We start from the raw sequence: 17,766 nt of genomic DNA on the forward strand, positions 1-17,766 counted from the left end.
GTATATGTATATACATATATATAATTCATTAAGTTTTTAAATTAATATATTAATACACTCACCAAGTTTTTATATTTATCTTCTTTCATTATTTTCACTAAGTGCTGCATTCGGGCATCATTGTCAGATTCTACAGAGGGGGCTTTTGTGAGAGTCTCTGGAGGTGAATCCTTGTATATCGGATTGTCCTTCTCTTCCTGTAGGTACGGGTGCCATCTATGGAATGAGTCATTTCGTTCGCCTTCAAATGGATCCGAGAGAAAACTTTGACCAGTAAGAACCACACTTGGATTTTGATTTTTTGAGCGCTCTCTACAGATGTACCAGCAACAAAAGAGAAGGATAATCAGGGATATAGCTGCACAAAAGTAAATAATGATGACATTATCAGTAATCCAATTTTTCTTGATTTCACAACGATCTCCACTGTAACCATCCAAACAACTGAAAAACAAAGTAGTATTATTTAATTATCAATGATGATCAGATAATAACGGTTTGAATAAGCATGATGATTATGATTGTGATGGAGGGTTAAGAAACCATCAAACAGAAAACATGATAGAACTGTGATGATGATGATGATGATGATAATGAGACATATGGAATAATTATAATTTTTATGATGAAGCTTAAACTTATAATGAGGAGGATGTTATGAAGATCTGGGACGGATGCAGGATTTGGCTATAGGGGGTGCGTGAGAGTCATGGGCGTCGGTCGGTGGGGACAGGGGGACACGTCCCCCATTTTTCAAAGTAGGGTGGACACACTTGTCACAATTGACATCTATTTTAGTTTATAAGTAAGTATTTTCTTTGAACCACTAACCTTACTTTTACACACAGCAGCTAGTCTTTAGTCAAATATGGTAATGAGGTAAGTATTCTTTGAGAAACTTGGTGTGTGATTTACTGATTGGCTGAATGAGAAATGAATTTAAGTGAGGTAATGCAAATGAGTGCAGAGATGCAAATGAGTTTAGGTTAGTGGTGTGAAGCACTGATTGGATGGGAGTGCATGAATAGTAATGAGATATGAATTTTTGGTGGGGTGTTGGTTAGAACTGGATGAAGGGGGTTTGGAGAATGGCTTGTGAGATAGCAGGGAAAGGACATGTTAGTCCAGAGTGAATATATGTTGTATTACAGACAAGAATATCAGGTTCCATGCCTACGTTATACCAGCCTACAGACATTGCGGGTGTGAACAATTTGTTTGCCTGTTATTTTATAATAAAAATGGTAGGCCTGAATGTATGCCAATGATCGTCCAGTGAACGGCTGTGATGTAATCAATATTGCATTATCTGGATGGAAACCTTTTTACAAGTACCTGTTATTTATATTTTTTGTGGAGCTAATAAGCTCGGATACCAGGGAGAAATCAATCCTGAGTTAAAGTGAACATCACTATAATTCAAAATTAGTGAATTTTGTGGAGCTAATAAGCTCAGATTGCAGGGAGGAACCCTGATTTATGCTGAACGTTATTAAAGGTAACTATAATCCAGAATTAGTAAATTTATGGAGCTAATAAGCTCGGATGCCAGAAAATAATTTGGATTGAAGGCCACTCTAATGCAGAATTTGTGAATTGGTGTTTGAATCTATTCGATTTTACTGAGCCAGGAAGAGCCTGTGAATGGCATTAAAGACGTGAACTGTGGGGGGATTGCGATTGTTTCTTTGGGCAGGGTGTCTGAAAGTGGACAGTTGAACTTTATATAATTTTTGCTTTTGGTCAATTACAAAATTTATTATAATTCTGTAATCAATTTTCCATGCTTTATTCACATTAATTTTTGGAATGTTAAAATAATATAATGATTCAATGATGGTTACATTGTTGAAATTGCTGTTAATATTGTGAAGTTATCGTTACTGTATTATATTGAAATTTGAGAAGATAAATGTAAAGTAAATCATGACATTAAATATGTACCATTGACAGTAACTTTCATTGTGATATACAGTACAATATTATTAACTGATGTTAATTGAGGATTACCAATAAGCCTAGTTTATTGTTTTTTTTAAATTATATATTCTTACCATTAACAGTGAATCTCGAGAGATAATATTTTATTGTTCAGTGTTAAACACTCACCTGAATATAATTGGTGTTTTGATAACTGAGAACGTTTTCCTTTGGTTTAAACGTTTTATATAATGGGAAAATTCATTTACTATATCATATTAAATAAGTTTATTTAAACTTTTTGTAAGACAGTGTCAGTTCGGTTTATTTATCGTCCTGAGGTTGTATTTGTTCAGACAAATTACAATGTCCGTATGAGCCTATATTAGGCTGTGTGACAACACTTTTTCATCAATCTTCTATAGTTAAAACCCCACTTTTCAAAGCGAGTGGAAAGAACAACAATTACGAATGACTGTCATGAATTCTGTCTGTTCACTTGTAGTCTGTTCCAGGTGCGGTGTGTATTTTCGGACTAAAACCGAATTGTTTGTACATTTTCGTAGCCATTCCAGTAACCACTCCATCGATTGTCAAGGGTGCAACGGTTATCAGAGGCTAAAGTTATAGTGAAAACAGTGTACTGTACGTTGTTAAAATTTTAAGGTGTAAACCTATTACGCCAACTTTTTTACAAACTCAAAAGTGCACAAATTTCTACTAAGCTATAAACGATTTATTCCGCATACATAGATTCAAGATTTTCACAATTTCAAAAAATTATAGTCGATTGAACTTTATATAGCTGTTATTAAACAATAATTATACAGCCTTTTGACACGAATAGGTATCTATTTCGACTTATTTTAAAGTAGTGATACCACAAGTTTACGAACTCCGATGTTACTTTGACGCAATCTCGCCATGACGTCATGATAATGATGAATTAAGTAAATCACCTTTATGTTTGTGAAATAAAAATGTTAACTTATGTTTTGTGTGCTTCGTATCTCCAGGGAGCAGTTTCACTGTTCCCTGGTATCCCCAGTCCTTTTTATGATGAGTATTCCAGTGGCAGATTCAAGAGGGCTCTGCCGGCCCATCCTCCCTCCCTAAATTTTTCAAAATTCCTTTTTCTGCTATTCGCCCATCCCCAAATTTTCAAGCACGGATCGAACACCCTTGGTGAGTGTCCACACCCCCTCAGCCCCAACATTTTGAGAATATGGACCTCAAGGTCCCGGGAAATTGCACTCTCATACTTTAAAATTCTCACGATAATGTTCATAATGATAAAAATAATATTTCAACAATACAATACAACCACTATTTTCCTTAATACAATTTATCGGGGTGCGATCGCAACGTATGCACCCCTTCTGCATCCGCCCCAGAAGATGCGGATGATATTGACGAAACTTGGATAATTCATATATCTGCGTAATGTATTACGCCCAATATAATATCTAAGTAATGGTGACGTGAACAGAAAGAACGTGATGAAGTTTTGAGAATCATGAAGATGATGACAATGAGGATACTTGTATTAAAATAGTGATACAGATTATGATAATGTTGTACTAGGCAAATGTCAGATTCCCCTTCTGTTATGTAGTAAACTTTCAGAACCTTACCTGCAGGCAACTGAATCGGGTGTTCCACGGTGAGTACAGTTTCCACCATTTTCGCAATTGCATACCACTAAAAGAATAAAAAACAAAACATTAAACCAGAAATATGAAAGAATAACTAAATTGTACAATGCAGTGATGGCGCCAGAGTCTGCCCGACACATTTTTGTGTATTAATATTTAGATTCCATATTTTCGTAGGGGGAAATAGCTTGAATGTACCCACTAAAGTTGAGGGCCTCACACATTCTAGAGGAATACATGACCAGTTTAATAGATTTCTGAGGAGCAAATCTGACAAAAATAATGCTGTAATACTAAAATATAAAACATGGAAAAAAGACCAACCAATTTGTACTTACCTATTTACCTATTTATGCCCAAGTCCTATCCATATTAATGTTATTGAGATTTAACCACAGTAATTATTGATCTTTTTTCACCCACTCAACTAACATTCAAACACAATGCTCCATTACCCCATGAAATTCCCGCACTGAATGTAGTCTGACTTCATGCAACTTCTGTCGGCTTTTGATCTACATTTAGGTTTGAGAGGTTTGGGTTTCATCATATTCATGGTCTTGTATTATTTAATTATTGCCTTACCCGTGCACTCTCTGCCAGGACCATAGTCGGATCTAGATTCATCTTCGTAACCACCACGACACTCACAAGTAAAGCTACCCAAATTTTCAATACAGATAGCGTTCGCAGAACAATCATTTTTATCAACGCTACTGCATTCTTCAACATCTAAAAATTGATATAGATTATAAAGTATACTTATAAAAATATGAACCTTTAAAAATGAGTAAGTTTATCTGCTTTGAAAGTGAAATATTGTGAACAACAATGGTATTAGGTATCTTATAATTTATGATATATTGGCTTACTGGTTCACCTTTTCTCTTATATGTTTTGAGAATTGCTGATTTTTTTTGTAATGTTTTACATTATTTGTATTTGCCAGAATGAATAAAATAAAAATAAAATAAAATAATCATCTAATAAGTTATTATCTAATAATTATTATGGTCTAATATTGAAGGTACATAAAGCACATTACTAAACAAAAACAAAAAATGCAATATATATTTACAGAAGAAAATTGAAACATTCCGTGCTATACAGAAAACAAACATTTACTATAATAATATTACATATTTTCTAATATCATTAAAATAAAAATTAATAGTTTGTGCTCATTGAAATCATTTAAATATTTATAAATATTACTTTTACAATATTAGCATTTTTTATATAATTATTGCTATTATCATTATCATCATCTTCATTATTTTTTATATTAACCATTGTCCAGAGATAGCATTGTCATCATTGACAACAATCGACGCTGTATGACAAACTTGACAGAGTAAAAATGTTGACAGTCAGTGAAGAGACGATGGACCATGAACTATCACATTATTTTCTCAATAACTTATATCATTATATAATATTTTTATTTATAACATTATATTATGTTAACGAGTCACGGTGTTGCATTTTTACGTTTACCTGAATACTGGATGGAATCTGTATCTACATTAAAGTCAGTCTGGGATGATAAGCCTTCTTCTAATGTTGTTTTCAGGGTCTCTTCGGACAGCTTACTATCAGCTCCGAATATCAATTTGTAATTTACAATAATGCTGCCGTTAATGAAGCCAACAATCTCAACACGGATGAAGTCTGAGTCCGATTCATATATGGTTGTCAACTGTGAAAACAGATAAGAGAGAAGGTGGAAAGATAATTTTTAAAGGTAGATCCAATCCAATCTTCGACTTATAGGCTAAAGGCCAACTCAGACAGCGTCGGCCGTCTTAAGCCGTCGTGAGAAATATTAAACATGTTTAATATTCTACGACGCGACTGCCACCGGCGCACACCATCGCGTCGACGCGACAACAAATCGCGTCGGGCTGCGTCGGAAGACGCTGTCTGAATTGGCTTTAAGGCGCATTACAAGTCTCAATGCGTCAATTTGAGGGAGTGCTCAGGAAAAAGGGAACAAAGGGAGAAAATGATATACAAGGGAGAAACCAGAAAAACAGAGAACAGAGGGGAAAAACGGAAAACAAAAACAGAAGAAAAAGACAGAAAGAAAATATTAAATGGAGGTGAAAGGGTGAATTAAAATTCTCATTTTGAAAATATCGACTGATGGAGATTCACGAATACATTGTGGCAAATCATTCCAATTATTCTGATCGGCTTGGTAATGCTTGATTGATTGGTTCATTCATTGATTACACGATGGACTGACTGATCGCTACTGACTGAATAATTGATTGAAATGTAGTTACTGTAGATCAAGTAAAACTATTCTTACCAGTTTATTGAACATATCATATATTTCCTTATACGAGTCACTTTCAGGATTTTCAACGAATTTGTAGCTTAGAAGTGAGCCATTTTTCCAATTTGTGGCTCGAAACGATCCCTTCCAGTAATCGGCACCTGTGTGTGAATTATCACATCGATAATTTAGTGTCGTAATTTAAAAAAAAGAAGCGCTTTTTTTTAAAAAAAGATTCATGCTATTAAACATCAATCAATGCTATATAAACGAGGTGGCCTAACAGACTAACTAGGTCGAAAGTGCTATGACCACTTATTTATCGTTGTATCATACATACAACAGCATTTAGTTGTTAATCAACTAAACGAAATAGGGTATGTGTTAATTAGATAATATTGTAAGATTCCAATGTTTATGTACTATACGTTGCACATAGGATACCACCTGTCTCTTATACACATCTAGATGTGTATAAGAGACAGGCATTCTTCAACATCTAAAAATTGATATAGATTATAAAGTATACTTATAAAAATATGAACCTTTAAAAATGAGTAAGTTTATCTGCTTTGAAAGTGAAATATTGTGAACAACAATGGTATTAGGTATCTTATAATTTATGATATATTGGCTTACTGGTTCACCTTTTCTCTTATATGTCAATAAAGAGAAACTTGAACTTGAATGAAATGTTTTATATGTTGTACAACTGATTTTTTTAAGAAACAAAAACCATATTTGACGAAAAACTTAAGAACAGTTAATGAGATACAGATTTTGAATATTTAAAAAACTGTGGAGGGGGGATGTGGAAAAAGGGTGGTTATACAACATATCAAAACATTTTTCCCCCGGAGCCTGGCTTTAACTTATTGATTGGTTTATTTTCTACATTTTTATTATTGTATATGTAGGCATTCCATTGTATATTTAGCCATTTTAACGATATTGGCGTACCATCTGCACGGTAACATAGGGAAACAGTTAAAACATTAAATACAAAATAGCTTATTAAAAACCAAATAATGTATCAACTTTCAATAAGACACAAATTGAAAAATGTCATTTATGTTTGATTTTTGAAACCTTTTAGTACAAACGTTCTGAAGTTGATCGGTATTATTGTTACAATCATGATATAAAGGTTACAAATTCTGTTTGTTTTTAAATAGAGTTCGTACAGTGGTGACGCCAGAGTTTGCATATTGTGGGCGCCAATTTAGAACCCCTCGATTTTGCAATTTCGCTATTTGTAAAAAAAAAAATACATTTTTTCATCTCCGACAAATTATGTTCGGCTCACTGACGGGGAACCTGACAGGCGCCACCACTGGTTTGTAAAACTCCATTGCTACTGTTGCTCTAACTACATATTTTAGTCTTACGGATGCAATTACTGTTCTGTTGCTCCCAACCTGCTCTACAAGTGCATTGGTACGAGCCTGGAAGGTTCTTGCAAAGTTCTCCGTCACCGGTACATACATTACTTGTACATTCATTGAAATCTGGAAAGAAAGAAAAAAAAAACCCTTCAAATTATTTTATGCAGATTTATTCATATAGGCCTACAAAGTTTATAGATATGCCTAAGTCATGTTACTTTGGTTTCAGTAAATAGCCCGCACACATTGAAGTAGGTGGCTTAAGTCATTTTTTTTATGGGTGATTCTCAAATGATCTGTAAAATATAATATTAGAGAAAAATAGAAGGACAAAATAAAAAAAAAAAGTGAATGCCTTTTAATAATGTGTTTTTTCTCTTTTCTCTGTTGTTTATTACACTATTTGTTCAATTAGGTGTGTATTATTTCTCAAGTTAGGTGGTCAACATTCTGTAGACTTAACTTTACGTGATTATAATAGGCCTGTAAAAAAATTAGAAAATATAATGACGTCACTTACCTTCACATACGTCATTTTGTTTGCTGTCTAAAATGTAGCCATCATTGCATACACATATTTGCACCTCATCCTGCCACTTGCACCTTCCATTTATGCAAGTCTTGCTGCAGAGTACCTCTTTTGGTTGTTCTTGAGTTGTCTGATAAGTGGATAACCTGTTGTGCTGCAATGTCATTGTTGTAAAGACTGTTTGATCACCATTAGGCTTGATAGAAGACAGATGTATTGAACTCATACTAGTGTCAAAAGACTGTTCTGTTGGGCTATATGTGTAATCGGTCCGAGTAATCTCTTGAATAGTTGGGTTTTGTGACGTCGCTTCAATTTCATCTGTTTGTTTAGTATCCATCGATACCCAAGTAAAAACATCAGGTATTTCTGAAGTAACATCCGATGTCATTACATTTATGTTTGTAACTGTATATTCTTGAAAAGGCATTGATGTGTGCTCCCAAGTTGACAGAGGAATTGTCGTAGCGTCGCGTTCGTGTTCAGATGTATACTTTGCTTTTGTTGTAGGAATTGATGATTTATTTGCCACAAGAAGGGTGGTTTCAACGGTAGAACCTTTGGATATTGATGTTAATATTGATGGCGGAATCATTGTACTATCTACATTATTCTCACCAGTGATCATAGTGGTTTCTTTCTGCTGATATTCTGTTGACAAAACTACTGAAAAATCCGGTGTTGTTGTAGTTATTGTTGATGAGTCAGTGGGTGTAATATCTATTATAGCAGTTACTCTTTCTGTTGAACCATTGGGTGTGGTTTTATGGGACAAACTTATTTCCGTAGTAGGGTTTCGTGTTGACTTTAACTCATCAATAAAAGTAGTTTCCTCATTATTGCTTTCGTTTTTCTGCTTTGTTACATTTTCAAAAGCTGTTGGTATTAGAAATGATGCTGTTGACAAAATAATATTGTTTCCTGTTGATGTATTCTCGGTTGTAATGTGTGTTTGAGTTTCATTTTCCGTTACTAGTAATTCCTGGGATGTAATTAATGTTGATATGATGGGGCTTTCTGTAGATAATGCTTCTAATGCTAAAGTGTATGCTTTGGATTGACTTATGTCTGATTCTTTAGTAGATAATGAATTCGTTTCTTGTGATAAAGTAGTTTTTGTTTGGCTGTTATTTGTCTCCTCAATTACTGTTGACAAAACCGTGTTTCCTGTAGACATGTTCTCTGTTGTAATGTGTGTTTGAGTTTCATTTTCCGTTACTAATAATTCCTGGGATGTCATTAATGTTGATATGATGGAGCTTTCTGTAGATGATGTTTCTGATGCTAATTTATCTGATTTGCTTTGACTTATGTTTGACCCTGTAGTAGATAATGAATTCGTTTCAAATACTGCAGTAGTTCCTAATGTTTGGCTTTTATTTGTCTCCTCGATTACTGTTGACAAAACCGTGTTTCCTGTAGACATGTTCTCTGTTGTAATGTGTATTTGAGTTTCATTTTCCGTTACTAATAATTCCTGGGATGTCATTAATGTTGATATGATGGAGCTTTCTGTAGATGATGTCTCTGATGCTGACTTATCTGATTTCCTTTGACTTATGTTTGACTCTGTAGTAGATAATGCATTCGTTTCTAATGCTACAGTAGTTCCTATTGTTTGGCTGTTATCTGTCTCCTCAATTACTGTTGACAAAACCGTGTTTCCAGTAGATGTGTTCTCTGTTGTAATGTGTATTTGAGTTCCATTTTCCGTTACCAATAATTCCTGGGATGTCATTAATGTTGATATGATGGAGCTTTCTGTAGATGCAGCTTCTGACGCTAGAGTGTTTGCTTTGGATTGACTTATGTCTGACTCTGTAGTAGATAATGCATTCGTTTCTAATATTGCAGTAGTTCCTAATGTTTGGCTTTTATCTGTCTCCTCGATTACTGTTGACAAAACCGTGTTTCCTGTAGACATGTTTTCTGTTGTAATGTGTATTTGAGTTTCATTTTCCGTTACTAATAATTCCTGGGATGTCATTAATGTTGATATGATGGAGCTTTCTGTAGATGATGTCTCTGATGCTAATTTATCTGATTTGCTTTGACTTATGTTTGACTCTGTAGTAGATAATGCATTCGTTTGTAATGCTGCAGTAGTTCCTATTGTTTGGCTGTTATCTGTCTCCTCAATTACTGTTGACAAAACCGTGTTTCCTGTAGACATGTTCTCTGTTGCAATGTGTATTTGAGTTTCATTTTCCGTTACCAATAATTCCTGGGATGTCATTAATGTTGATATGATGGAGCTTTCTGTAGATGCTGTTTCTGACGCTAGAGTGTTTGCTTTGGATTGACTTATGTCTGACTCTGTAGTAGGCAATGAATTCGTTTCTACTGCTAAAGTAGTTCTTGTTTGGCTGGTATCTGTCTCCTCAATTACTGTTGACAAAACCGTGTATCCTGTAGATGTGTTCTCTGTTGTAATGTGCATTCGAGTTTCATTTTCTGTTACTAATAAATCCTGGGATGTCATTAATGTTGATATGATGGAGCTTTCTGTAGATGATGTTTCTGATGCTAATTTATCTGATTTGCTTTGACCTATGTTTGACCCTGTAGTAGATAATGCATTCGTTTCTAATGTTGCAGTAGTTCCTATTGTTTGGCGGCTATCTGTCCCCTCAATTACTGTTGACAAAACCGTGTTTCCTGTAGACATGTTCACAGTCGTAATGTGTGTTTGAGTTTCATTTTCCTTGGTTTGGTTTAATTTAGACTTTCCAGTTACCGACGGGTTTTGGGATATATTTGCGAGAGATGATATTGAAGACCCAATTGAGTTTTCTTTAGATGTACTTTCTACTACAATATTGGTTCTTTCAGAATTGTATTCTTGTGTCTGCACATTTGACCTAAAGTTATTAGAAGTGGTTGCTAGAGTTGTTACAATTGAGTTTGTGTAGTGTTCTGTAGGCGCGCTATCTGCAGTGGTTTCTTCAGTTTGACTTGTAACCACTGACTTAAAAGTATCACCATTGTCCGATGTTATTACATTTTTCGACGTGACAGTTTTGCTGACTGTTTCTGAAATTAAGATGATAATAATAAGAAAGTGTATAAGATAATTCATCTATATCAGATAGGTATACTTTGTTTATTGCGATGATATATCGAGTCAAGCACTCCATTTGTTGCCATTCACCAATACGATACGATACGATTTATTAGGTTCACTTTCAAGTCAGCGGCACCCATTACTTACACTTTGATGTACCCAAGAACAATATAAAATATAAAAAAGAAAGCAAAAATAGTTAAAAAAACAACTTAAACTAAAAAATGGTTTTAACAATATGATATAAAAAAAACCCTTTTTCTGCATATCTCAATTATAAATTAACAATAATAATAATAACAAGAGCAATCAGCCAAGAGCATATCTCCGCCACCGCAAATCCCTTTCTATAAAATAAATCTCCCAAAATAAGTTCCTAAATTACTTCAACCACCACCCAACTCATTTAGCTCCCCTCCCCTTCAAAAACACACAGTAACTCGCCCAAACACTTTTTAATTCAAAGAGGGGCACTATTTCCAGCAATTTTATTGCCCTCACATCAACAGGCCAGGACAGATCCAATATCAATCCGGTCGGTCTTTTGTAAGAAAACGTTACAGGTTGTTGTCACTGATCTCTACTATAATAGCTGGATTGGCTGGTTTTAGTGAGGCCACCGACGCCATGTTGGGGAGCTACAGTGACGTACCAGTTTAGACAAGTTCCTTTTGGCATTTTTTAAATTTAATTTATTGTTAAAAATTAAGATTCTTTAAATACTTTTTAATAATAAATTTAAATTTAACGTAATGATTATTTTTCAAATAATCTAACCACTCAATGCGACTCTTTATGCAGTTTAAAAAAGCGCAAGCGAAGTTTATTTATTTTTTGAAATTTATTGAACACATTTACACAGCATAACATACCAGGAAGTTGTAAATTGCCTGTTTTATATAGGTCCTGTTTTGTGATAAAAATTACAATATAAAAATCAACAAATTGATTATTAATAAAATTAAAAATAGACTTAATTATAAATATGAATAAAAATAATCTAAAACACAGAATTTATACGATTTTGTTAACATACATCGAAAAAGTTTAAATCACAAGGTTAGGTAATGAAAAGAAAGATAAAAGTTAATTGTTTTGTTAGTGATCGACGTCACTATAACAGCGCGCCTTCGCTCACGCTTTTGTAAACAGTCGCGTCGAGTGGTTAAAGGTTTTAAAAAAATCATTCGTTAAATGAATTCTTAACCTGATACTCGAGCCCGTTCATAGTGGCTTCCCTTTCGCCTGAAGACATCTAGTTATTAACATGACACACTTTCTTTGCTGGAAGGTACTGAATAAACGAAGTCATATTACGATCTCGTACAAATGTCATTAAAACGTGGAACCAAGGCAATTTTGAAAGGATAGACAAAAGAACAACTGTCGATTTTGCCTTTAAAAACTGTCAAACGTAGGTGTATCTGAATCATACTGAATAAAGCTAAATACTAACAAAGCTGAAGTCAATGTAGACTAAATGAAACTTCAAATTATTTCTCCGTTGTAATTTGTTTCATCATCCTCATTATCATCACATCATCGACGTCATCCTCGTCTTTATCATCATCATCATCTTTACCAACATCGTCAACATTATCATTATCATATTATTATCATCATCAACGTCATCATTATTATCTGCCATGCTATATTGATGTTGCTGTTGTTGTTCTTGTCTTCTCCTCGACCTTTCCCTCATCATCACCATCCTCCTTCTCTTCCTCCTCCTCCTCCTGCCCCTCCTCCTTCTTTCGTCTTCTTCTCGAGTCTTCTTTTTCTTGCTCTTCTTCGAAACTATTGTCTAACAAAATAAACCCAAGATACAGTACTAACATTTGAAGTCGAGTACAATCCTATACCAATTATGTGACCTCAGACAAGATATGCTTACAAAACTTGCTTTTATTGGTAGTCTGTAAAATGTCTGCAATTCGGTCGTTTCGGACTGTTCTTGTGAACAAGTTGACACTAAAAACAGAGACTCCTTTGTTTCATTACATTCGGCTTATAAGCAACAGTGGCCACCAGGGAAGCATAAACGGCAACAATGATAAACCGTATGTAGACGAGTATCCGTCGTGTACGTACAGATGTAGGTATAAGACCTACATACTTAAAATCTATGCATAGAAGTTGCGCTCAGGTGGAAAAAAATTTCAGATTTTTTAAAAGTCTTCCTAGCCATTGTCAAAACCTTAGAATAAATAGGCCTATTTGTGTATCTGGAAAACTCCAATCAATGATAGCTATAGCACAAACATAATACAAACACGCCTAAGTTATAATTAACCTTCAAGAGACAGATACACTGTAGGCCTAATTCAGTTTTGCAGATTTACAAAACTAATTTTAAGCCCTGTGTGTCTGTCTGTCTGTCTGTCTGTCTGTCTGTCTGTCTGTGTGTCCAGAATGTTTTTGAGAAATGTGACATGCTTAAATATGGTCATGATGACATCACATCATTACCATATATAGGCACATCATTACTATATGTGCATACTACAGTTTTTGTCAAGGAAAATGTTATAAGCTGGACAGAGCTTTATGGTGTACGCAAAAATTATGAATAATATATGCGTCTGTTGATTAGCAAGAAACAAATTTTACACTTTATCTTTACATTGGCAGCCAATAACTTACCTAAATACATAAAAGTAAGCAATAAATCTACAGTAACTATTGAATGCCGTTTAAATATTAGCTGTGCACAGACAGAGGTTTGTCACATCTATACCTCCATGGTCACAAGAGGCACTCACTAGACGAGAAACAGAAATGAGATTACCGGATTGGGTGGAAATTGTCATTTTATTCAATGACGAAAAAAAAAAACAACCCCCCAATGAAGGCCTAATACACAGTTAACTCGAATTGTAGTAATGGGCCAACCACCCATCAACATTGGTTACATTAGCTAAAATACATTTTTATGGAATGGGGACATAAGGCTGCCCCTAACATAATTCAAAAGTAGGAGGCCTATATATTTCAGAATTTACATTCAGTACACACATGAACACCTCAATACACAGATTATTTATATGGTTATTAATGAAAATCATGTAATTATCAACAATTGTATAACAATACTAGCGCTTTTTTTTTGTAATAATGTTAATTGCGATTAAAAACTCGAAAAAGCCATACATGTTTCAATTTGTGCATAGGCCTACGAATAAAATATAAATGTACTGTACACGATAACGTATCCACAGCCAAAATACTAATAGTTAAAACAAAGCATCCCAAATAAATTTTTATATAATGCTATAAAAATAAATTCAAAAGATAACTTCTGTGTTAGAAACACAAACAGTGTTTCTAAATGTGTATCACAGAGGCACAAGCCATCAATAAACGAATAAGGATCTATTATTATACTCAACTACATGGTAATAACATGTTGTTCCGAATTATTTTGCCTAAGTTCATAAGGTCGAGGATAAAGGTTTAGAACATACAATGCCAATGCGTCATAAATACTGTGTTAATTCAAACCAGTAGGCCTATATAAGACATCATTATATACATATAAATATAATAATAATAATAATAATAATAATAATAATAATAATAATAATAATAATAATTTCATTTCATTTCGTTTATTCGACCAACATTTACAATTACAGTGACTATAAGATACAATATGTGAGAAAAACAAAAATTGGAATGCTAGACAGCGGTAGCGTAAGCAAAGTATATTGCTATAACTCTGATGAGCCAGCTACCCCTTAAAAATAATAAATATAACAATTAAATATAACAATGGACAATAAACAATTTAATGATATAAAAATGATGATGATATTAATGATAATAATTATCATTCATAATATTAATAATAATGAAAATATACAGTGCTCAATTGCACTTCAGAAAATAGGATCTACTAAAAATAAAATACGGGATTAAACAATAAGTTTGATCAGACATTCTAATACAAATAGTTTCATGACAAGATGTGCCACTCTTCAGCATATTTCATACATAGTTTTCGGTGTATTGCCCAATTTCACAGGCAGTAAGACCCCACTAAAAACAAGTCTTCGACTTATTGCGTAATACGTTTGGTATAAAATATTCCTATCCTCTCACTATCTCATCATCACCGTCATCATCATTTATCACCAGTAGGACCCCACTAAAAACAAGTTTTCGACTTATGGCGTTATCTTTGGTGTAACACCGTCATCATCATCCATTATCATAATTATCGTCATCCATGTGGAGTAATATTATCATCACAATCATCAACGGGAGGCGCTATATAAATCCAGAATTATTATTATTATTATCATCATCATCATCATCATCATCCCTATCATTTTCATCATAATCACCACCATCATCATCTTCATCAGGCCTGTTGACATTGCCTTTGCTACTCTGAACAGTAGAAATTAACCTCGAACGTGCTCACGCGGAGATGTTTCCCCACGTAGCCGTTTTATCACAGGGGCATGGCCGTATGCATTAAGTGAGATGGTGTTTATCATCATGTTGCTATGGTAACTCATCGTAGTCTAAAAGTCACTTGGCAAGGGGGCATACTGTCGGTATCTGTTGTCAACAAAAAGCATTCGTTATTTTCGACTGTAGTGTAACTACGATTAAAATGCAGTACAACAATGGACGACACGTATATAAGTATATCGATACGTCATTATTAAAATGGCAACGTCCGTCTCATAAAATTTAATAAACTAAGAAAATTCGTAGAAGTGCCATTTTACTATTTTTCAGCCAACCTACCGATCAACTGAAAACCAATTTAAACAAAGAGAAAAATCAACCAGCCAAACTATAATAAAACCTACAGTACCAACCAACCACCCAACCAAACAACTTACAAACCAAGCCTCCAATCAACCAACCTACGAAACCTACCAACCAACCAACCTATTAAACCACCAACCATACCAACCAACCGTTCTTTATTTTGTTTTTTGTTTTAGGATACCATTTTCAAAATACAACATACACAAGACCTTGAAACGAAATACATTTTAAGGCCCTGACTATTCACAAACATTGGATTATTATAACTTGACGAAAACAAAATCAGAATAATGTACAGGTACCGGAATGTCAAGATTTATAAAAGCTTCAAGTAAAATTATATGTTGTTTAAAATGAATTTTGATTTTTCAACTAATCTATCAATCAATCGATCAGTCAGTCAGTCAGTCAGTCAGTCAGTCAGTCAGTCAATGAATGAATGAATGAATGATTAAATGAATGAATGAATGAATTACAACCTAGTACAGTAATAACGTTACAAAAAGTGTTGGCGTCCATTTGCTTTAGTACGGTAGGATACGTAACGTAACTTTTATCACATTAACTTTATGTGGCCTGCAAAAATATAACTCTTTGTTTATATCATTCCATGTAGCGCGAAGCTATAATATGACAGGTTTAAAGTGAATGCAATTAATGCATGTGCCTCTAGTCAGTGTCTACACAACATAATATAATATGAAGGATCGGATCGAGACCAAATGCAGCAACAATAACAAAATATTACTGTCATGGAGGTAATATGCCATGGTCCTCCAATAATGTGTCGGTATATCAAAAATGTCACTGGATTTGTGACTTTAAGCTTCTTATATGCACTTGGGATTTTTTTTTCTTTTTGGCGATAACTGCCAACTTTATTTTAATTCTTATTATACCGTATATTATGATTAGATGGAGACCTAAATAATTACAATCTAGTATATTCAAAAGTTTCGATATTATTCACCACCATGCAAATTGCGATGAAAATGATCAGTGATTGTTACTTTGTTCGACTATGAGTGTACCGTAATACAGGGGACATATTGTTGAACGGAAAGTTTACTTACCAGACAAAACAGGGGGAACATTGTTAACGGAACCCATACTTACCAGCCGTTGCCAGTCCGTTGATGAGTTGAAAGCTATACACAGTGAATATAATTCCAATAAACATAGTTAATTCCATAATAAAAAAATGGGCGTATTTTATACGTTGATTTCGATAAGACAGAAGGTTCAGGCATGGAGGTATGGTTCAGGTAAGTGGGCTGTAGTTAAAACACCGATCGATCATACTTCTTGTCCTTCATAGTTTAACGACATCACGTTCATATGCACTCAATCGAGAAAGAGCCGTTCTCCGTCCTCTATAGCACTGTTTAGTAAGAGTAAAGCGATCCTTTGGTTACACTGCAGTGATATGAATCAATTTACAAGTTATGATATTTTTACAGTTCCCAAGAGGGGCATTTCCTGTAGAACGTTCCTGTAGTATAGCCCTATTTAAAGTAGGCACCAGATCAAGCAAACCAGTGTTCCCAACTATCGCTCTGATTGGAGCACTTTCGATTGGGAAAATGCTTTAGCGTCTGCTTATAAACAAACCGGAATAAATAAACGTCTTATGTCAGCCAACAGCACAGTCGGTGTGTTTGTATAATAAGACAACTGAGGCAGTGAATATGTCAATGTTTAATTGACTGGGGCGAAAGCTTGTGAAATAAGATTCATCGTTAGTCAAAAAAGTGCTACCTATTCATTTTTTTAAATTTAGTTAATTTTTACTGTGATTGATGATCAACCAGTACATCACGCCCCACCAACAATATCACCTATTGGACTTCTTCAATATTCTACAGTAGAAGAAAAAAATATTCCACATTTATAAATAGGCACATATATGCCACAGCATAACTTTTAGATACATGTGATATAATAGGGTAATAAAATCTTTTAAATAGAAGAAGCAAAAGTGTGTGCATTTTTACTTTTCTTCAATGCCATACTTACACAAAATAAATAATCAAATATTTAATGTAGTCACAGGCCTATATGGGACGACAAATTTAATAACTTTTTCCTAAATGTATATACGAGCACATTGACAACTTGTTTGCCTTATAGGCCTACATTATTTTATA

The 17,766-nt window shown here is 34.2% G+C and overlaps 1 protein-coding gene across 1 annotated transcript in view; it reads right to left on the minus strand.

Annotated features, from left to right (window-relative positions):
• Positions 1-17,192, minus strand: part of LOC117122708 (flocculation protein FLO11-like) — a 21,319-nt gene extending 4,127 nt beyond the window's left edge. Inside the window, exons 1-8 of the mRNA XM_033268404.1 lie at positions 16,736-17,192; positions 7,762-10,803; positions 7,245-7,364; positions 5,890-6,017; positions 5,073-5,274; positions 4,161-4,307; positions 3,555-3,621; positions 67-444 (exon numbers count right to left, since the gene is read on the minus strand). Of these exons, the coding sequence (XP_033124295.1) occupies positions 67-444; positions 3,555-3,621; positions 4,161-4,307; positions 5,073-5,274; positions 5,890-6,017; positions 7,245-7,364; positions 7,762-10,803; positions 16,736-16,811 (4,160 nt within the window). The 5' untranslated portion in view covers positions 16,812-17,192. The remainder of the gene's footprint in view (positions 1-66; positions 445-3,554; positions 3,622-4,160; positions 4,308-5,072; positions 5,275-5,889; positions 6,018-7,244; positions 7,365-7,761; positions 10,804-16,735) is intronic.
• Positions 17,193-17,766: the final 574 nt, after the last annotated feature.

Source organism: Anneissia japonica, unplaced genomic scaffold (genome assembly GCF_011630105.1).
Source record: "Anneissia japonica isolate Jap-2015-1 unplaced genomic scaffold, ASM1163010v1 scaffold287894_len555002_cov174, whole genome shotgun sequence".
In the NCBI taxonomy this organism is placed as follows: Eukaryota; Metazoa; Echinodermata; class Crinoidea; order Comatulida; family Comatulidae; genus Anneissia; species Anneissia japonica.